Source organism: Nelumbo lutea, chromosome 2 (genome assembly GCF_056320005.1).
Source record: "Nelumbo lutea isolate HS-2025 chromosome 2, American lotus-T2T, whole genome shotgun sequence".
NCBI classification, from domain to species: Eukaryota; Viridiplantae; Streptophyta; class Magnoliopsida; order Proteales; family Nelumbonaceae; genus Nelumbo; species Nelumbo lutea.
Window position 1 is genome coordinate 3,093,758 of NC_142685.1, and position 22,168 is coordinate 3,115,925.

The 22,168-nt window shown below is 43.2% G+C and overlaps 1 protein-coding gene across 1 annotated transcript; it reads right to left on the reverse strand.

Moving 5' to 3' along the window:
- Window positions 1–933: 933 nt before the first annotated feature.
- LOC148868106 (beta-glucuronosyltransferase GlcAT14C-like) lies at window positions 934–15,004 on the reverse strand. The gene is made up of 4 exons (XM_088968807.1): window positions 14,027–15,004; window positions 11,484–11,559; window positions 11,249–11,364; window positions 934–1,615 (listed from the first exon to the last, which is right to left on the reverse strand). The coding sequence occupies exons 1-4, from the start codon at window positions 14,580–14,582 to the stop codon at window positions 1,101–1,103; spliced, it is 1,263 nt and encodes a 420-aa protein (XP_088824933.1). The 5' UTR covers window positions 14,583–15,004; the 3' UTR covers window positions 934–1,100.
- Window positions 15,005–22,168: the final 7,164 nt, after the last annotated feature.

A 22,168-nucleotide genomic window follows, 5' to 3' on the forward strand; every position in this document is an offset into this window, starting at 1 on the left:
ATAAAAAATAATGCATTATTCCTCTTATTCTTAATTCCATGAGCTTTTTTCTTAATGCAAGATCTCAAGTGTTTTTGTAGTGCAAACTTTCCTAAAAGTGTTTATAATGAAAATAGAAGACTTAAAAGTAGGGACGAGCAAATGAGTAGGTTCTACCTAAAACCAAATGGAACTGACCTATCCAATCTATTACTGGGTAGGGTTTGATTCCAAATTCTAAAATCCACCCTCACCCAGGTTGGTTCCAAGGTCTAGATGTTTACCTTACCCCAACTTATTCGAAGAATCAATCTTGATTGACCTTGGTGGAACTGACCTTAATTGACTTTAGTAGAACTGGCTTTGAAACCAAATTTGCGTTAAATAAATTCCAAAATACATTAAGGACATGGAGATTTGATACCATACCAAGAACCCATGCTTAAAAAGACAGTGGTCTCAGTTAGCATCAAGTCACTTAAATAATTTTATTATTTTTCTTCAATTTAATGTATGAATGTGTATAATAAAGTGTAAAAGGTAATATTTATAAAATTTAAATTAATGATAAATTTCTAACTAACTTCTTCTTGGTAAAAAAAAAAAAAAAAAACAAGTTCCATGAGTAAACATTGGAACCAACCTTTAAAATGATTTTAACGAGATAGATTCCAGGATCTGCCTCGTCCTTAAAAGTGAGAAAATGTGCTGAAAAAAAAGTGAAACCAGCAAATATTAAGTTATTCCGCTGGCACCTGATCCATATCAACTTGTTTCGGTCCATATCAAGGAATACAAGTTGGATATGACACTATGGGCAAATACCAATCGGCACATGTGGAATAAATACGCGTCAACCCCATTACAATGTACATGATTCCATCCGTGACATGCCAGTCATTGTGGAAATGGATACAATATTTTAAACCATGACAATCAGATGATCCAAAGAAATAAATAAACAAATGCAACTGTTCCATTGAATATGAAGGAATGAAATACAGAAGCTGGTATTCCTCTGACAGTTGAGTATCAACAAAAGGAGGGTGAAGAATACATGCTCTACTTTTTTAGACGTAACATTGAGAGGCAAAGTGTAGTTCACAATGTAGCATATACAACTATTTACATTGTTTAGGTCTGAAATTTTCAGAATCAAGCAGTTGCACCAACAGCTTCTCCAACCTCTTTGAACTTATACTTGGTCTAATAGCCAGTGGATTGACAAAGACTGTGCACGGATCTTTGCCCATAAGGGAAGTCCCCATGCACCAACCTCCCGGTGTAAATCGGCCTTCCAGTCTTCCCAAAAGCTCATGATCTATCCTGTCCAAAACAGGATCATCATTGTTAAACTTGCGTGCAAAAGGAGCCCCACTCTGGACCATCGCATCGAAATGTTCCAAAGTCAGGGTGATGGGATGCTGCTTTGGAGGATTATCCCACTTTATGTAATGCAGGTCATGATTGACGGTTGTATTCTGGTAGTCTTTTGAATTGCAGATTACGGTGTGAAAGTACCCCTCGGGGGATGACAAGAAGTTGGTATAGTACATGAGTAGAGTACGAGGGAGATTATCCCAGCCCCACACACAGAACTCCAGGAACGATCTTGTCAGCACCATCCACTCGGACCCTACAGAAACAAATAATTATTAATCTTGGAGTTTCAAATCACTCGTAGGCCAATGATAACTGCATTATAAACATTACATAACATTGATTTACATAAAGAATCCATTTGTTTGGTTGGGAGTATGAATGACTTCCTGGATTTTGTTATTCGCATGCACATTAAATGGCTGTTGAAAAATAAACATTCTCAAAAAAGTGAGGTTGGTCCTCTCAATTCACATCTGATATTATGAAGCACTCATTTATTTTTTAACTGTTCAGATCTGTAAATTAGGAATATGGTTCATTTTCCAGTTTAACAACATTTTCCTTAAATTTACATGGAACTGAGCAGAGCCATAGCAAAAAGAGTGAAAAGGTTTGAGAAGGGTTCAGTTTCATACTATGCAATTCATCTGGTTTATCTCCAAATAGAAGAAAATAAGAAGGATCAGTGACCTTGTTGCAGCTGGTTCACTCAAAAGCCTACCAACCACAACTTGAGGGGTAAAGCCTGGAACTGGTACTGTCCATGATTGGATGAGCACCAGCATTGTCAATGGTTATCTAAACAGGCAATGTGCTACCAAAACAGGGTTGTCAGCAAGATATTACTATCACATTTCCTAGATATCAAGAGAAACCAAATAAACATTTACTAGAGACTTGTCCATACTCGGAATCACATAACATGGAGGCCTGCAAGAATCCCTTGCCAAGGGCATCAAATTATGTTATTTTTGGGCTCATCTCGGTACCATTTAGATTCATGAAATTGTTCAGGCTTGGAAGTAGGTTGGACACTGTTAGTAGTCAACTGCCTGTGAAGCAATAGTCAACTACCCTTGAGGCAGTAGTGTCTGGAAAAGTAAGCGCCCAACTACTAGAGTTAACAGTTGACCACTTTGTGCAGAGAACTCTCTCACATGATTTCTTTTTAGGCTATTTGAGCTACAATGACTTTCGTCTTCAGAAAAGGTCTGAAAGTTCATTGAAATCATCTCTAAGACTTTTCAATAAAAGTTTGATTAATCTCCAACGAATTAAAAACAGTCATATTGCTCTAAATATAAAATCTGTGAGAATTAGAAAAGAACTAGGGAAATGAAATGAGACTTAAAGGGTTGAGCAAAAAAAAAAAAGAGAGGGAAATGTGGGCAACGTCAATCAAAAGAATAGATTCTATTGAGTTTCCCATGAGTTGAAAAGAGAAAAACCCTTGATCTTAAGTGTGAGAAAAGTCGAGATCTCAATGAATCCTAAAAATCCCAGTTGAACCCAAACATTCATTGTGTAATCTTGCACATTGAGATAGTTTTCTTTGTATTGTTATATCAACCTATTGAGAAGCATTGCATTTACCTGTGCTTACATTGTTCATATCTTATTTGGGCTTGTGTAGCTAGTGATTTGCTAGCTAAGTATTTTGAGATAGAACACAGTGAAAGGTTTGCATAGGACCTGTAAGACTATCCAATGAAAGGTTTGGATAAAATCTGGTGAAAGGTCTTGTTGGCACCTAGGAAGTCCAACTAGTGTATAGGTCTTGTTGGCACCTGTGAAGTCCAACTGCTATAGTGGAAAATCTTAGGTGGTGTGACAGGGGAGAGGGCGAAGGCCGAGTTTGGCTGAACCTCTATAAAAGTCCTGTTTGTGCATTTCATTATTCTTGCTTTGCCTTGATTTCTATTGTTGATATTCTTTCTTTATATTGATATTTTCATTGTATTGCACACTGCATTTTTACTCTCTATTTTCATCATACTGCACTAGTTCTGAAAAGGCATTGGTTGGGGAGGAAACTCATAAAACCCAATTCAACCCCTTCTTGGGTTAAGCTACCTGAGCAATAGTTGTCTCTACCCGAAGTCTAGAGAACCCTGTAATAAAAAAAAGTGACTGTTACATATCAAGTTGTTGACTATTAACCAAACAATAATTATCATTCATGTCAACGACTTAGTATTGTTTTGCTATTTTTATATCACAAACCTATATAAAAGAACCATACAAACAACTTAGTTTTATTACGTGACAATTACAAATTTTAATTAAAAATATTGGTATTGTATGAGGAATTATATACAGTATGCAAATAATGTGTTTAGAGACAATCATTTCGTGAGCAATTTGGGAGGAAAGCAATGCAAGAATTTTCCTCAACAAAGAGCCAAAACTAAATATTTAGATTCATCTCATTACAGTTAATATCACCAATTGAACTTGTACAAGGAAAAAGTCTAGAGATTTCATAATTGATTTGTTGATGATGTCATGATGTCATCAGGGTGGTTTATTAACTGAAATCCATGGAATTGTTCTCGAAATGCTTAGTAGATGACATTATGAGGAAGTGGCTCTTACTTCAGCTTTGAAATCCAAAATTAGTACTTCTTGGACTCCACCAGATGTTGGGTGCATTAAACTCAACTTTGATGGCAGTAGCAAAGGGAACCTAGGACCTTCAGGTGTAGGAGATGTGCTCCAATCCAAAATGAAATAGGGCATGTACTAGCTTTGTTCTTAAGTCCAATGGGTATTGGGGGTTACCTGAAGCCTGAAGTGTTGGCAGTTTTGGAAGGTGTATAACTAGAGCAAAGGAGCTGAATGTGCATAAATTGATAATTGAAGGGATTCAAAACTGGCAGTCAAGTGGCTATTAAACAAAGGGAATGATTTGTAAATATACAACAATGAGTTCAAAAGGTTTGAATGGATAACCAGGGGAATAAATATAAAATTCAATTGGTGCAAAGGATGGCCAACAGCATGGCTGATTGTATGGAAAAACAAGATGTTAAGGGGACTCAAATGTATAGGCTCAGTTGTAAAATCTTGATTATTGGAGATAAATGGTTTTATCTCTTATCATTTCTGCATTCCTTGTAATCTTCATTTATAATATTAATGGAAAATTTCAGTTATCAGGGTACAAAAAGTTAAAGAACTGGGAATTACAAGGTTGGTTATTGGAGGGGATTCGAAGACAATAATTGGGTGGTTGAAGAAAGGAGAAGGGGTGGTTTGGCAATATAGAAATGAATTCAAACGATTCAAATGGCTGTCATGAAATATGAATATTCATTGACCATTCATTCCTTTGGGAAGAAAGGAATGCTAGAATCTTTCAAGAAAAGGAAAGGAGCAGTCAGGAATTGAAAGGCTGTGTGTTGCATAGGGCAATACTTTGGCTGAAGACTTTGGAAATCTTTCATCATTTCTCCTTTAATGACCTTTGGATAAACTGGTCAGCAGTAGCAAGGTGTTCACCCTTAAAGGATAAGTCAATTACAAGCTAGTCTCCTCCATCTGAAGGCTCACTGAAGCTGAACTTTGATGGAAGTAGCATGGGTAACACAGGATTATCTGGAATGGGGGGTGTTGTCTTGAGAAATGAGAAGGGAGAGATTCTGTTGCTCTACTCGGGTCCTTTAGGAGTTGGGGACTCCATCAGGACAGGGCTATTAGCTGCTGTACAAGGGGTGCAATTTGCAAACCAGCTGGGGGTACAACATCTAGTAATTGAAGGAGATTCCAAAGTGGTGGTGGGATGGTTGAAAAATCCTGAAGATGCTATATGGCACTACGAGAATGAAATGAAGAAATTCAGTTGGTTGACAAGGAATATGTTGGTCTCTTTACAGTGGGTGGGGAGATCGGAAAATACTTTGTCCAATGTGTTGGCTAAGCAAGGGGTAAATCGGGAAGAATTGTTTTGGGCTCAGCTGTGATTCTTGTATTTCTTTCCTAGTTTACTTGTAAGATTCAAGGAGGGGCTGCAGCTCGTGCCTCTCCCTGGGATGTTGTATGAATTCACAACTCTAAATCAGCTTTTGAACTAAAAAAATTTACTATTATTCATAAAAAAAGGTCAGCTTATTGATAAAAAAAAGGTTCATAAACAGCAAATGTATTAGGCCCAGTTGTAATAGAGTGGGGGTTAGCTATTGTAAAGGGTTTTCACCTACACAACTTCTTGTTGTACCCTTTTTTCTTCTTTAATTTATTAATAAAAACCATTTCTGTGTTGCTGATAAAAATCAGTTATTGATAAAAAAATTTTAAAAAAATGTGATGGTTGCTCCTTCAGGAATTCAAATCATTCACAGGTATCAAGATTCAAGAGCTCTTTCAGAGATTCATACAAAGAGTGCTTCTTTTTTCCTTGAGCCGCACTGGCATGGGACTGTGATTAGAGTGGGCATTATAATATAGAGGGAGATTCCTAGGTTGGGATTGGCTAGACAAAGGATGACGGGAAGGGTCCATAATTCCTTTGGCATCATACTTTAGAAGCTAAATCATTGACTATTAATGTAAAAATACCATTAAGCTGGATCAACAGATCCAGGGGTACTCATTTTTGTGGGCAGTGGGCTGCATCTCACCTAAACCTAGGTGTGCCTTGACTAGTTTTTTTGCATGTTTTGATGAATTAACCTCCTCAGGAACTGCTACGTGGGCAGCTCTGCCTCCTGCGGAAGAGAAGAAGAGATAATTCTCAGGAAAAATGATGCACACTTTCCTTCTGTAATACCAGTATTTATAATCATTACCGCACGTCAAACATGGGCCGTTATAACAGACTACTGATGTGGCCTTCTTACATAAACAAATCCGATAGGTGATCCAGGCTTGCCGTTATGGGGAGCTTTCTCAGCTGCTACTCGAGCTGGGTTGGTTCTAGCCGTTGGAGTCTCAGTGGGCTGATGTCGTGCTTCACAAGTCTAAGCAATTCCTCCCCCCTGGAGATCAACCTTGTCCTCAAGGTTGGAGTGAGGAAACTGCTGCTTGAGGCTTTCAAAATTTTCCCAGGTGGCATCTTCTACAGGGAGTTGGTCCCAAACTACCAGAGCTTCTTGGACCATCTTTTTGCCCTTCTTAACCCAACAGAATTCTAAGATCTTGAGAGGCTGAACTATCAGTTCTCCTTCATTAGTGAAGGCGGGTAGTGAAGACTGAGAGACTGCTCCATTTCCCAGATGTTTCTTCAACAAGGAGACATGGAATACGGGATGAAACCTAGCAGCAGCTGGGAGGTCAAGGCGATCAGCAACTTCTCCAATCCTTTCTAAGATGTGAAAGGGCCCAAAGAGTCGAGGTGAAAACTTCTGCCAAGTTTTGCAGCCTGCTAATGTCTGTCTGTAGGGCTGTAGCTTGAGGTACACTAGGTCCCCCACCTTGATGTTTTTTGTCATAGCGGGTCTTCCTAGTCTGTCTTGCTCTTTCCAAGTGGTGCTTGAGGGATTGAATGATAGCATCCCTACCTAGTAATTGGTCCTCTACTTCGGCTACCTGAGTGGACCCCTTCTCATAGGGTAGTAAGGCTGGCGGCTCCCTTCCATATAGGGCCTTGAAAGGAGTCATTTCGGTGGAGCTATAGTAAGTGGTGTTGTACCAATACTCAGCCCACGGCAGCCACTTGACCCACTGCTTTGGATTTTCTCCTGTGAAACACCTCAAATAAGTCTCCAAACACCGATTTACCACTTCTGACTGTCCATTGGTTTGGGGATGGTAGCTGGTGTTGTGGTGTAGGAGAGATCCCTGAACCCTAAAATATTCAGACCAGAATCTGCTCATAAAGGCAGGATCCCTGTCAGTAGTAATAGACATCGGTGTGCCATGGAGCTTGGCTACATCTTGGACAAACACCTTGGCAATCTGGGCTGCTATATAGGGATGTGCCAATGCCGAAAAGTAGCTATATTTGGAAAGCTGGTCTACCACTACTAGAATTACTGTCTTTCCAAATGATGGGGGTAGGCCGGTTATGAAACCCATAATTATGTCATCCCATACCTAATTTGGTATAGGCAATGGCTGGAGAAGGCCGGCCGGAGCTTGAGTTTCATACTTGCTGGCAAGTGGGGCATTTGGTGACATACTCCTGAACTGTCTTCCTCATTCCAGTCCAGATGTACTGTGAAGCAATTCTTCTATAAGTTCTTAGGATACCTGAATGTCCACCTGCGGCTGACTCATGGAAAAGTCGTATGAGGTCCTGTAACAGAGGAGATTGGGTAGGTAGCACCATTTTGCTCTTATAGAAGAGCTGTGAATTGATGACTGTATAACCGGGAACCTTAAGAGGATCCGAAGCCCACTGGGCCCGAACCTGCTGTAGGTGAGGGTCTTGTTGGGCTACAGCCTTCAATTGTTCCAAGAGAGGGTAATTGGGCCTGGAAATGCATATGGAGTTCAACTCATGGGCCCTAGACAGGGCATCGGCAGCCTTAAAGGATGGCCCAGGTTTGTATTCCAGCCTGTAATTGAAGCCTACCAACTTATATAACCACTTCTGTTGTTTCGGCATGTGAATCTGCTGGTCCAAGAGGTATTTTAAGCTGCGTTAATCCGTCCTTATCACAAACTGCCGCCCTAGTAAGTAGGTTCTCCATTTTTGAACAGAAAGAACCACAGCCATAATGCCTTACTGAAAAAGGCTATGGGCTTACCTTGTTGCATTAGCACAGCCCCAATTCCAGAACCACTTCTTAAGTGCCTCGAAGGCAGCGTTAGCTTGATCATCCCAAGTGTATGCATTCTTTTTTAACAGCTGTGTAAGCGGGCTAGCCAGGAACCTGTAATTGCGAATGAAGAGCCAATAGTAACCTGTCAGTCCAAGGAATCCCCTAAGGCTGCGGACTGATGAGGGCCTGGGCCAATTTACCATGCTGGTCACCTTATCTAGGTCTACTATGACTGCTCCTTGAGACACTATATGACCAAGGTACTGCACCTAATTCTGGCTGAATATGCATTTTGAGGACTTGGCAAATAACTGATGCTTCCTTAGAAGGCCCAAAGTGATGTCTAAGTGCTCAAGGTGGCTGGTCCAATCAGAGCTATATATCACGATATCATCAAAGAAAACCAATGCAAACCAGTGCAAAAATGGGTGGAATTCACAACCGATCAAATGTGGACAGGGAACATTGGTCAGCTCGAAGGGCATGGCCAAAAAACTCACAATGCTCGTTGTGGATCCGGAAGGCTGTTTTATGAATGTCAGCTGGGTGGACCCGAATCTGATGGTAGCCCGACCTTAGGTCCAATTTTGAGAATACAGTAGCCATCTTGAGCTCATCAAGTAACTCATCTATAATAGGAATCGGAAACCGGTCCTTGACGGTGATCTGGTTCAGAGCACGATAATCCACATAAAACCTCCATGTCCCATCTTTCTTCTTGACAGAGAGCTGGGGACGAGTATGAACTCGAACTGGGTTGAATCGGGCCTTGTTGTAGAAGTTCATTCACTATTTTCTCTATCTCCATCTTCTGGTAGTTTGGATATCTGTAGGGGCGCACATTCACAGGCCCTTCTCCAGGTTGAATGGGAACTCGGTGATCCTGGGCTCTAAGGGATGGAAGGCCCACCAAATTGGAAAACACATCTTCATAGGCCTTCAGAAGTTGCTTCAGGGCCTGTTCTTGGTCTGGTGAGGGTTGTAAGGCCGCTTTAGCTGTTAGCACCGACCCACTGAGGTTAGGGCCCAACATCATTGCAATAGGGGGTTCCAAAAGCTGGCACTGTTTGGCCATAGAGTTATAATCAGCCGCCCTGGTTTGGTTAGGTTCCAAACCCTTAAGGGTACACTGTTTCCCGTTAACAGTAAATTCCATAGTAAAGTTCTCCCAATCACATACCACCCGCCCCAGTTGGTAAAACCATTGGACACCAAGGACCACATCGGCCCCTCTAAAGTTTAGTGGATGTAATTCAATGCTGAACCGGTGCCCTTGAACCATGAGATCTATGGCTCAACACACCTCATCACATCTGAGCCGGTTCCCATCAGCTACATGGACTGAAAAGAATTCAACCAGTTCAACTGGTAAGCCCAACTAGCGAGCCAACAATCCGGTAATGAAGTTAAGGGTGCTACAGCTATCAATTAGGAAGGAAACTTGACATCCCTTGACTGTCCCCTTAATTCTCATGGTACTGGGGGAGTCCAGGCCAATCATAGTTTGTAAAGAAATCTCCGGTTCATCTATATCAACCTCAGCTTCTTCCTCTGGGGTAGAGGACTCATCTGCCTCAACTCTCAAGAGCTTCATTTGATCAGAGGAGGAAGAGTTGTTGGCTCTTGCAGCGGTGGCCGGGAGCAAACTTTTCATCACAATTATAACATAGACCACGCTCCCTTCGTGACTGCATCTCCGACCAAGTCAACTTTCTCAGGGGAACGGTTGGACCAGAGGTTTTTGGGTTCCCCAGATCCAGGCGGTTGGGTGGAGTCTTTAAAAGTGGGCCAGGATTTTTGTTTATCTTCTTGAGTTGATTTAAGCGCTCTTCATGAAGTCTAGCCAGCCCTGCGGCGACATCGACAATAGCAAGGTGAAGGGCCTTCACCTCTATCTTAATGTCCTCACACAGGCCCCCTACAAAACTTCCGACTAGAGCATTTTCAGGCCATCCATAAACCCTGGCTGCCAAGCACTCGAACTCTTGTTGATAATAACACAGAGAGCCGAGCTGCTTGAGTTTAGAGAGAGTTTCATCAAAGTTTTCGTAGCCAAAGGGTCCATTCCTCCGGCATAAAGCCTCAGTGAAATATGGCCAAGTTAATTGGGGATGAGACCGACGGTACCATTGGTACCACAATATGGCTTCTCCTTCCTTATGGATGGGAGGCCACTGCTACCCGTTGATGCCCGGGTATCTCATTGTATTCAAAATTCTGTTTGGCTCTAAATATCTAGGAGATAGGATTGTCACCTGAGAAAAGGGGAAAATCGATCTTCAATGGTCACCCCAATAGCCCTCTATTCCTTCTCAAGCTTGCTTGACTAGAACTCTCGCCTTCATTGTCACAGCCTCCAGTTGCAAAGAGTTGAGAGGGTATTGCTGTGATGGCTTCCCTCAGCTCCTTCATACCCCGACTATTTGCTGTATATTGGTTTCCAGTTTATCCACTCGCTCCTCCACGGTGGTTGAGCGGGTGGTCGGCATCTTCTGGCTCTGATACCAATTGGTGGGTTACTGCCCACCTCAGGAACTGCTTCAAGGTCGCCCTTCATGAGTCTTAACAGAGTCAACGACCTTTCTGTTAATAATACAACACTCTAACCAATTAAGCTAACAAGATTGTACCTATTTCATAATTTAGAAATGCATCTTGTTATATTTCTTTTTGCTTTTTCTTTTCATAAGAGTGCCTCACTTCTTTTAGGAAAACATTCCTTTCCTTGCACCTCTTCCCTCATGCTTTAGGACCCCTTGCACTTTAGTTACCATACTGCTTTAAAAAACCAGTTTGGATAGAGCTGGAGTAAACAATACAGAATTATATTTGGAAGCCATTATCTCCTTATAAAGTCATGGTTCTCCTATGTGGTATTGTATTTTGCTGATTCTTAGTTTTGTTTGGGTAGCCTTAATGAACAGGCATGGGTTCTGGTCCTTCTTATGAAGAACTCTGTATCCCCTCTCTCTCTCCTATAACACTTTTAATAAAGTTTTCATTATTGAACAAAAAAGAAACTACATTATATAAAGATATTAGCTTTCGACCATTTTTGGAAATGAAAATCATATATTTGTGCTTTGTTAATCAGCTGCATTCTTACCTACCAAACTTCAGGCTACACAAGAATTAAAACCAAAGAAATAGATGTAGATCTAATATTGTCATCAAGGCGTTACCCATGAATAGCTTGAAGGAAGCAGGCATAGACCTTTTCTCTTTTGCCCAAAAAACACCAGATTTTTTTGAATGATATAATCCTGGATCTATAATGATAGGCCTTGCTCTTTGGTGCCTGCATTCATGCAATAAAAATGATGATGAGATAATATATGTCTCTATAAACGACGAAAATAGTAAGCACTGAAAGTAACTCCAATGATGCAAGAAACAAGGCACAAACTGTATGCTTACTCTTTCCAACCAATGTTACTTGTATGCTCGAGGAAGTTCGAATCCCTGGGCAAATATGAGAAAACATGGAAAAGGTCTGTATAAAAAGCACGATGATACAAGGAAGGTCAGAAAACTCATAGGAACTACCTGTAAGAGTCATGATGTTTGTGCTGAAGTATTTGTCTCTTTAATTTTTTATTTCTTGAAAAGAAGCTAGAGAATCAGCTTTGGGCATGCTCTTGCATATGAGAATAAATGACTTAGAGGTTATTTAACTAAAACAGCTCTACCAATCATGACAAAAAGAAGAAGAAGATAAAAAATAGAATACTTCATATCTATACCAACATATCTGCATTATATATATATGGAAAGAAGTTTCCTTATTGGATCAAGTAGGGAACTTCCCTACACAGCACATCTTATTTTTTCCATGCAAAGAAATAATGTGAAAGATCCAAACCACCGATTGGGTACTGGATCATCTGGATTGGTCAGGTGTTCACCCCTCAAGTCATTGGTGGTTTCTAAGTTAGTTTCTTTCAGTGCTCTTTTTGCTCCTAGTTAGTTGCACATGGAAGATTCCTAAGTCACTTAGGGAAACTGACTAAAGGATCAAATCATTTTGTTCATTTAGAAAATCTGCTTCATTTTGTTAGAACAGAAACTGTTTTTTTTTTTATCATTAACAGTAAAGAGGTTTTAATAAAAATGAAACTAAAAGTCTTTCATTCCCAACGTCTATGAATAAAAGGCATAAGCTACAACAGCCAAGGGTTGACCTAATTCAGAGCATATATAAAGATTCTTATCGAAGTCAAGCTATTTTCACAGTTTTAGAATCTCCCCCCCCCCCCCGGACCATGTTTAATTCACAAACTCTCTCATCAATTTATTGATGTCTGGGTATTCTGTGTTCGTTGGTCCCATTGTTCTTGAAAATGCTCCTGAGAATGAGTTTGAATTACCTTAATGTTAAGTGATGCTTTTACACTCAATTCAACAAAGCCTTGTCCTAACTATATGAGGTTGGCTACATGATTTCATCATTATGATCTACGAGTCCTTGAATCATTTCTCACTACTTCAACCCATGTCCTTTTTGACATGCCCGTAGCTATTGTAGACCCTTCAACTTACAAAAGACCACTTCTTCTTTTACGCTCAAATTTAGTCATTTGTTTAATGCTCGTTTTTCATTAGTGACCTTACACTTATAACTAGCAAGTAACAAGTTAACATAGTTGGACAGTTTTTCAGAATTTGGTTTTCTCATAGATGCACTAGTTGATTTTCCAAGGGATAATGAAGCATAGGGATGAACCTAACATTGTGTACCTGCATATGGTCGGCAAACATCAATAAATAGGTGATCCTAGATGATTATCAATCTATTTAAATTTGAAGGGAAATTCTTTCACCCAAAAGCAAAATGCCTTTTTTCTACACTTCCCAAGGATCTTTTCTTCTCATTTTGGGCATATCTTGGAATCCAAGGTTCACTCAAACAATTCATAACCGAATATCATAGTTTTACATTTTGTTTACCATGGTATGTCAGGGGCACATTTGCAAGGCCGTGTTAACATTTTATCCCAAATGGAGCAAGTACCACCTAAGACAACATCATAAATGTGCATGGTCATTCAGAGTTATACAGTTTCATTCCTTACTTGCCTCTTTTAATGATTTTTTTTTCTCAATAAGATCTTTCTCTCCCCTCTTCCTCTTTCTTCTTCTTCCCTAATAGTCAGTTTTCTCACTTTGCTAAAGGCATCATTCTTATTGCCAGTTTCCCTGTTTATGCAGATGGCTGGATATATTAGACCACTACACTTTGTATGTCCAATAAGTCATGGTCCTAAAATCCAGCTACTGAGAGAACAATTGCTTCCATTCTCAAAATTGCAAGAAACAAGGTCAGTATGTTTGTTGTATCCATTCTCCAAGGAGGTCAGTTTTTTACTCAAGTATACAACGAGTGCATAAGAAGGTATTAATTTTCAGACCATGACAAGAAATAAACTTTTTTTTGGAAGAAAGGACAAGAAATAAACTATGAACTTAAATTTTAGGACACAAAAAAAAGGATCATTTCCACTCATAAGTTTGAGTAGAATTTATAATTTTAGTTGATAAGTTGATTATAGGGCTAGGCTGATCGATAAATATTTTGAAAAGGTAAGTGGCCAAGTATTTGGACGAGAATATGATCCTTTGGACGATTGAGAGGCTCTGAACTGGACAGATTGCCGTATTCTACTTAGCATTTGGACGATAATAAGATCCCAATTTCACCCCATCCTAAAGAGCTCAAACATGGGGGCCATAGTAGTTAGTGTCACTTCATTAATTCTTCCTATAGGCTAGTCGGGGCATATTCGAGTGGCAATAAAGTACTACAATCTGGAGGATGAATTCGTCAACGATTAAATAATAAGACCATACTACAATTCTATTATAGTATTTTATCTAAAGAGTTGGGGATGTAGCGAACATAATGAAGACCTTTTCAATTGAGATGGCAATTCAACAAAGTTCGTAGCAAGGAAGCAACCAACCGTCTTGTGATATGAGAGGATAGTCGGACGCACTGAGATTTATAAACCAGTCCCACTCCTTGGCCTGCTTCAGTAGAATTGCGATAGCATGTAGCGTACAGGCAATCATTGTTGGGCCCTTGTAAGTGACCATGTTGGCTTTACCCACAACCAGTACATTGTTGAATTCCCGCAAAACCCGATCAGATTTCGCAAATTTGGCTAGCTCAAGCCGTTCGGCAGGAGAAGCTTCAACATCCAGATGCAACAGGTAATAATTCCGTGGGTGATAAACAGCTTGCAGGACTCGTCTTAGTTGTTGTCCATCCCCTTTCGTGCCAGATATCAAGTAAGCAAATCTTGGCAACCTCGGAAGATCTGATGGATCCTCATTATTGACATAATTTGGGTCCAAATTCATCGATTTCCGTCGAACAGTAGAGTAATCAGATATTGTAGCAGATTTTGCATGACCCAGAGTCACTACGAGAAGCACAGCGACAGAAACTACGGAGCTTACAATCAAAGGCATCAGCCACTTTCGCTCTAAACCAAAAGGGAGCTGGCTTCTCTTCATCGCTTCGTCAAGAAATTAGGGCTAGGTTTAGAGTTTTGGAAATTGAAACATATGAAAATCCAAAACCCCAACCACAGATGACAGATCTCAAAATCGAAAAAAAAAAAGAAATGAAAATTGAAGAGCTCAGACGGCTTGCAATAAGCAAGGCAAAGGTGGCGCTGAAATAGGGATGAATCTGATTTGATTCCAGTGGGGGAAAAACGGCGATGCCAGCGATTGATTTAGCGGTTTTGATTGATGAATAAAATGGATTTAAGCTCTAAAATGCGAAGCGAGGAAGTAGTACTATGTGTTTATGACAGATGAAGATTCTATACAAGCGGTCTAAACGGGACTGCAGAGGGAAATGTCAAATGCGGGTATGAGGGATGGTACAAAATCTACAGATTTTTTTCCGAGTTCAGACTTCAGACAACATTATAATTTGGAGAATGCTACGTAGCCAAACTAGGGTTGTGTCGTAGTGGCATAGCGAGGGCCTTTTCGTCAATTTATGATAATATCTAGGGACGATTCCGTATTGGCCCATTTTTTATTCGTTTTGGTTTGGTTTGGTCGTGTATGTTCGCACGTCAATACAGGGTCCCGTTACACCACCAACTGCAATTTCAGCCGTACATCGGAAACATTTAAGGGAGATCGAATCAACCCCATAAGACTGCCTCCCACAACGTACCACAATACATATCCGCCGTGTAGTGGGAACATCTCCCGATGATACATCAGAAGTGATGACGTTATCATCGCGAGATATTTCTAGTACATCGCGGTAATGTAGTGGAACGTTGTGGGGGCTGATTTGAATTCCATAGAGGATGTTGCTGATGTACGACTGCAATGGCTATTGGGATCAGAATCGTCGGACACGCTAGATGCTCGGTTCTCGCTAGTCCTGGTCTACCACTAACAATTTAACAAAACTACACTGGGTTTTTCCGACCTTTTGTCGGTTGATGACTTGACTCAACAACTGAACCACCTGGCTAATACGCGATATAATTGCGCTAAGGGTCCATAGCCAGGAGGCTGATCAGGTTTTAAGCTCAACCGATGCCCATCCAAACCTAAGAATTGGGCTTAAGCCCCAAATTCGAACTATTCAATTAGATGACAGCCTATATTATAATTGAATGCATTTGAATTGGGCTTGGGCCTGACCCAGGATAGAGTTGATCCATGAGCCAAAGGATCAGTTTGGAAAGAGTACAAATACAACTATATAGAAAATAATATAAAATACAAGATTTTGCACTCCACAAATAACACCTGCTAATGTCAGCCACAATAGGTGAGAGCTCTGTTGCCTTCGTACGAAGCCAATCACATAACTATCTGGCGTATCACTAGGGTCTGTAGCCTGACCTCGTACAAGTCTCATCTTAGGCATTCATCTCTGTCTACCACCAGCACGCTCGAGTATAAATAAAAGGTAACCGCCCCTGAAAAGGGGCTGAAACGGAGTAACTCCAACATTTACTCACTCATTTACTTCCCGCACTTGCATTGTCTACCTAGCATTGATTCTAGGAGATCTGGTGCATCCGAGGACTTTCTCTAGGAGCACTCTCACACTCTCCCCAGTTTCACACCTCGTACTAACTTGAGCGTTGGAGCCTCCACCTTGGGTATCCACCCCGAGGCCTCTGACATGCCCTATCTTGCAGTATCTCAGGCCACCAGGGACCTTGCTTCGACTAGCAGTCCTCAACTACCATAGTCTTCAGAAGTAGTAATTTGCCTCAATTTGTTGCTCTCATCTTCGGTCAATCTCTTCCGAAGCCTCGGGGTCCTTGGATAACGTCAAAACTTCAAAAGTAAATTTACCTTGTTGCCCTTGGCCAAACTGCGTGGCAACAATTGGCGCCATCTGTGAGAACGTGGTTGCTAAGACGACCCCCACTTCAGGATAAACAATAATAATACTCTAAGATCCAAAATCCCTATAAGCTTGGAAGCCATGGCGAGGAGAGCCAGGAACACTCCGAACCTGGTTACATACGAACAGTTTCAGGCCGTTCTTGATTGTTTAGACTGCTTCACCCAACGAATGGAAGAATTCTGCCCCCGAACAGGAGGTCCCTCTTAAGGCGACCGCCCCGCTGGGGTGTCAAAGGATAAAGGTCTGTGTGAGAACATTGAGATACCGGCCCTCGGCCATGGTAATCCGTTGGTTGGACCATCATTATCGGGCAATAACCGCCTCCCGGACTCACCTCGAAGGAATGTCTATCCTATGAGCTGAAGAAAGAGTGTGCCCGTTCAATCCGAAGACAGTCATCAATCTTTGAAGCAACACCACCACCATTGTAGGGAGGCCCCCCAGGACAATGGCAGGCAGTTCGGCTGCCCTGGAGTTTGCTCCCAAGGCGAGAGTCGATGCCATCCCACTCCACCTCCCATTTTAGACCTCAGGGACGTTCTAAATGACAGTCACGCCCGTAGAGGAGCATGCGACCCTGTCTCGGATTTTCGGGAGTCCAAGCCGACACCCATCGGGTCTGCAAAGACAAGAGCAGGGCTCAGGCCCGTGTCGACCCAGGGATCACCGAGTTGCGAGCCAAGATTGGGGTCATCAAGGATGAGCTCCGCCAGGTTAAGGAGAGTCGAGCCAACACCTCAGCTAGTCACGGCAACTCCACCGATCGCATGGACGCATTCACCTAGGAAATCATCTTGGAGCCTCTCCCCCCACACTTCAAGAATCCCACAGTGGTGACGTACGACGGAAGCACTAAACCCGATGACCACCCGGAAGGTTTCAGAGTGCTCATGATATTGTACGGCTATTCCGACGCCTTAATGTGTCGGACCTTCCAAGCTACCTTCAGAGGGCAGCTCGTCGTTGGTTCTCCAGTCTTCCTCGATTAATTAGCTCACGGGAGCAATTTACAATCCTGTTCCTCGCCCGCTTCATCAGCAGTAGGCGATGCCAGAAGAGCGTAGTCTCTCTAATTTCGCTCAAACAGGAGTCGGGTGAAAGCTTGCAGTCTTACATCAACCGCTTCAAGAAAGAAGAGCTCAAAGTTTGAGACCTCGACCCTATAGCCTCCGTGCATGTGGCCATCAATGGGCTTCGCCCCAACTCAACTCTCAAGTGCTCGGTTGCCAAGACCCCACCGAAGACCAAACTCGAATTCCTCAAGAAGGCCTAGAAATACATCGTAGCCGAAGAGGCTTCGGCCGGGAACAACCAAGAAGGGGTAGCCGAGTGCCACGAAGGGCCCCCGAAAAAGAAGAGGAAAAGTGGAGACCAACGTCCCCCTGACATCAATGGCAGCAAAGACAACAAGAAGCCCACCACCTTGACCTACAAGGACTACATGTCACTCAACTCTACTCTCACCCAGATTCTGATGCAAACAAGGGAAGAGAAAATTAATGAAGTGGCCAACGAAGTTGAAGCGGAACCCCAAGAGGGGGAACCCTACAAACTACTGCAAGTACCACCACGGCACCAGACGTGACACCGAGGATTGGTACAATCTAAAGAATGAAATAGAGTCCCTCATTCACCGAGGACACCTCAAGCAGTTCGTCGGAGGAGAGGTCAGCACCTCGTCATCCCAGCAACAACACCAGCAAATGGCAAGCGTCATTGACGTCATCGCTGGGGGCATGGCCTCGAGCGGAGCCTCGGCTTTGGATCGAAAAGCCTACGCCAGGCAGCTCAACGTCCAAGAGCCTGCCCCAAAGAAGTAGAAATACCCGGACACTCCGCATAGGCTGAGATGTTCACATGCCCTCGTCTTCACCGACAAGGACTTAAAGGGGGTTAGTGTCCCCCACGATGATGCCCTCGTGGTCGCAACCATCATCTCCAATTTCATGGTAAAGAAGATTTTAGTGGATAGTGGCTCGTCAGCTAACATCATTTTCTATAACACCTATGAGAGAATGAAGTTAGCGCTAGAGAGGCTCCAACCGACTGATGCTCCTCTCGTCGGCTTCTCCAGCAACCTCACCAGGCCAAAAGGAAAGATTACCCTACCCATCACGGTGGGAACAGCGCCACACCATGTGACTTGGATGCATGAGTTCCTAGTGGTGAAGGTTGCCTCTTCCTACAACGCAATAATGGAAAGACAAACCCTTCATGCGCTAGGGTCAGCCATGTCCTCTTATCACCTGACCCTTAAGTTTCCCATAGAGCACGGTGTCAGAGTCGTTTGTGAGAACCAACAGATCACCTGCCAATGCTACATGCCGGCACTAATAGGAAAGAATAAGGAGGCCTTATCACTGGAGGGCCTCGACCCCCGGGAAGAACAAGCAAGCCGAGGCTAGCCATCTGAGGACCTCGTATTGGTTTCCCTGGATGAGTCAGCCCCGGAGAGGACAATCCACGTTGGGTCCAACCTCCCCCATAAACGTCTATCTGAACTGGTAAGTTTCCTTAGAACTAATGCCGACGTCTTTGCTTGGTCCACCGCTGACATGCCCATAATTGACCCTTTGGTCGTTACTCACAGGCTGAGCATGGACCCGAGCTCTAAGCCAGTTTGACAAAAGAATAGTAACTTTGCACCGGAACGATGGAAGGCTATAGGAGAGGAAGTTGATAAGCTACTCGACGCCAGCTTCATTCGTGAGGTACAATATCCTAACTGACTGTCTAATGTGGTTTTGGTAAGGAAAGCTAATGAGAAATGATGGATCTGTATTGACTTCACATACCATAACTGAGCCTACCCGAAGGACAATTTTCCTTTGTCGATGATAGACCACCTCGTTGACGCCACTACAGGTGATGAAGGGTGATTTGGTCCGACCTAGCGAAAAGGGGACACGTGGGCACAACCTGACTATGGGATGACAGCTCAGCCTGGCAAGCCTAGTTTGCAACAATTTATCTCAAATATTCAATCACCTCGACATAGAGTCACCTTGGTACAGAGTCACCTCGGCACAGAGTCACCTCGGCATTCAATCCAGTTTGGAACTAAAGAACTAAAGTATCAGATCAGGGCTACCGACCCGGACCGCCACATAACGATTCCAGAAGTTTCTCCAACAGACTTCGAACCTCACGGGATCACACCACGTAACGACAGGCCTAATCTTCTCCCCGCCCGGATTAGGCGAAATTGATAATCTTTATTAATTGATATATTACTCCCTAGTTAAAGTGTGAACAGATCCCCTCAAGTTGAAGATCCTGGAACCGATCCGCAAAACCCGCGAGAGCTCAACTATATAAAGGCACCAACCCTAATGACACAAGGTACGCGTGATTTTTTTACTCTCTAGCTCTTTAGCTCTCTAGCTCTCAAAGCTTTCAGCTCGCATAACAACGTACTAACTTAAGCATCGGAGCGACCTCACCGGGTTAGCCACCCCGGGTTCTTTGATCCGTTGTCTTGCAGATTGACCTAGCTCGCTACTTGATTGGAAGTCAGATCATCCTCCCGCGAGGAGTAGTCAGATCGCACTACATCAATTGGCATCGTCTATGGGAAACGACCGAAAAGTCATCCCTCTTACAAGTTATCAACCTTCTTCTGAATCAATGGCATCTTCCAGTCACACTGGACAAAGCAGCGAGATGAACGTCTCCGGGAGACAACCCCAACTCCCTTCAGTGTGCATCGGCCAGTTCACCATTATGCTTATTGCGGTTGGGGTTCCAACACTGATTGTGTCACCGAGCACCACACAGGTGAACACCCCACTCCCCCTAGTTGTAGGCGCAACCTTTTTTGAGCCTTTTGTGGTTCCCCCCAGAGTTGGACAATCACAGTTTAACGACATGGTGCAGTGTGTTCTACCAGCAGTACCAGCAGAAGTTCCCCCCACTGCTGCAGAGCCAGTAGTCGGTTCCACCTCGACACCCAGGGGCCCAGCAGAATCTGAACCAACCTCGTGTGAACCAGAATGTCATCCAATCTCCCCACCGAGGCGAAGAGACTTCCCAAGTCCCAGTTCCTCTCAAGAGTCAGGTCTCACCCCGCGGGAGGAGAGACAGTCAGATTACTCCCCCTGCTTTGCAAGGGAACCTCGGAAACATGTCTGGGGATACTTAGCCTAAGAGGGCCAATCTTCCTCGGCATTCGCAGCAAGAAAATGATGGATCACTTGCAGGTAACCAGTTTGGGGTTCGGGGCGCGAACTCAAGATAGGGCCTCTCCGTCCATGATAGCCAGCCCCAAAATCCCATGAGGAACCAGGAGCTACCTCGCGGAAAAATGGTACTGGAGCATACTTAAATCAGCAGCACCAATGCCGAGTCTGTAAAGAGGCAGCAACAGAGGCATCGCAAGGCACACCGTACTTCAACTCAAAACAACCGGCCAGCGAGACCAAACCAACAAGAAGGATAGCTCCGTAGCTACAAAGGGCGCTCCTCCCCTACCTTCCAGGTTGTCTCCCATGTCTCCCGAGCTCTTGGCGACCCTAATGCCTAAAGATTTCAAGATGCCTCACTTGGACAAGTATGACGGGTCTTTTGATCCTAATGATCACGTGGACTCCTTCCAGTCCCATATGCACCTAGCTGTGGCTAACGAGTCTTGTATGTGCATGGCCTTCTCCACCACTTTTAAGGGGATAGTTGACCTAGTACTGAAACCTCGTATCAGGATTGATCAAGAGCTGAGCACAGTCCACAGATTTGTTTACCTCACACTTCATCACCAGCAAGAAGTGCCCGAGGTCGCAAGAAAGCCTCCTCAACATGGTTTAGAGAGAGGGATGGTCGATTAGAAGCTACATCAAGCGCTTCAATGACACCTGCCTGCAGATCCCAAACTTAGACCCGGTGGTAAGACTCATGTCAGCTAAGAAAGGAATAACTCACAGGGAGTTTAAATGGCATGTGGTGGCCAATAAACCAAAAGACATCCCTGAATTCCTCAAGCTAGCCGATCAGTTCATCGAAACCGAAGAGGAAATAAACTAAAAGACTGACAACCTGATAGAAAAAAGAAAAAGAGACAATAAATACACAGGCAATGGCAGGCACAAAAGAAGAAAGAGCAAGTCCCCAAGCAGGGGAAGAAACAAATCCAGAATTTGATCTCCTTCGTGAGCTCGCATGTCAAGTCGGCGCTGCAAGACCCCATCTGTTGAAAGGACAAACTACACACCGTTCAATGCTAAGTGAGGAGAAATTCTAATGGCCATCAAGGACTCCTTTGTCAAGTGGCCTCTTAGGTTGAGGGGAGATCCTGCAACAAGAAACTAGAACGTCTACTGTCATTTCCACAGAGACCACAGGCACAACACGGAGAACTACAGAAACCTCCGTGACGAGATTGAGGAGCTCATCCGCCGCGGTTACTTAAAAAATTTTGTACATGGAGAAGAGAGGAGCTATGCAGATCGGCAAGCAGAACGGTAGGGGGACCAGAAAATGAATGCCCCCGGGACCAGCAATAGGCAGAATGAACAGTCGCAATGGTAGTTGCCCGAGGAGAGACCGATCCGCGGGGCAATCAATATGATTACTAGCTGGTCCATCATCGCGAGGTGTACTTCGGCAGCAGGACGAACCTCAGTTAACGAACTAGAAAAATGAAGAGGAGAACCCACCAAAGTGACCTCGACTTAAAGAAACAATTTACTTCACAGAGGATGATGCATGCGGG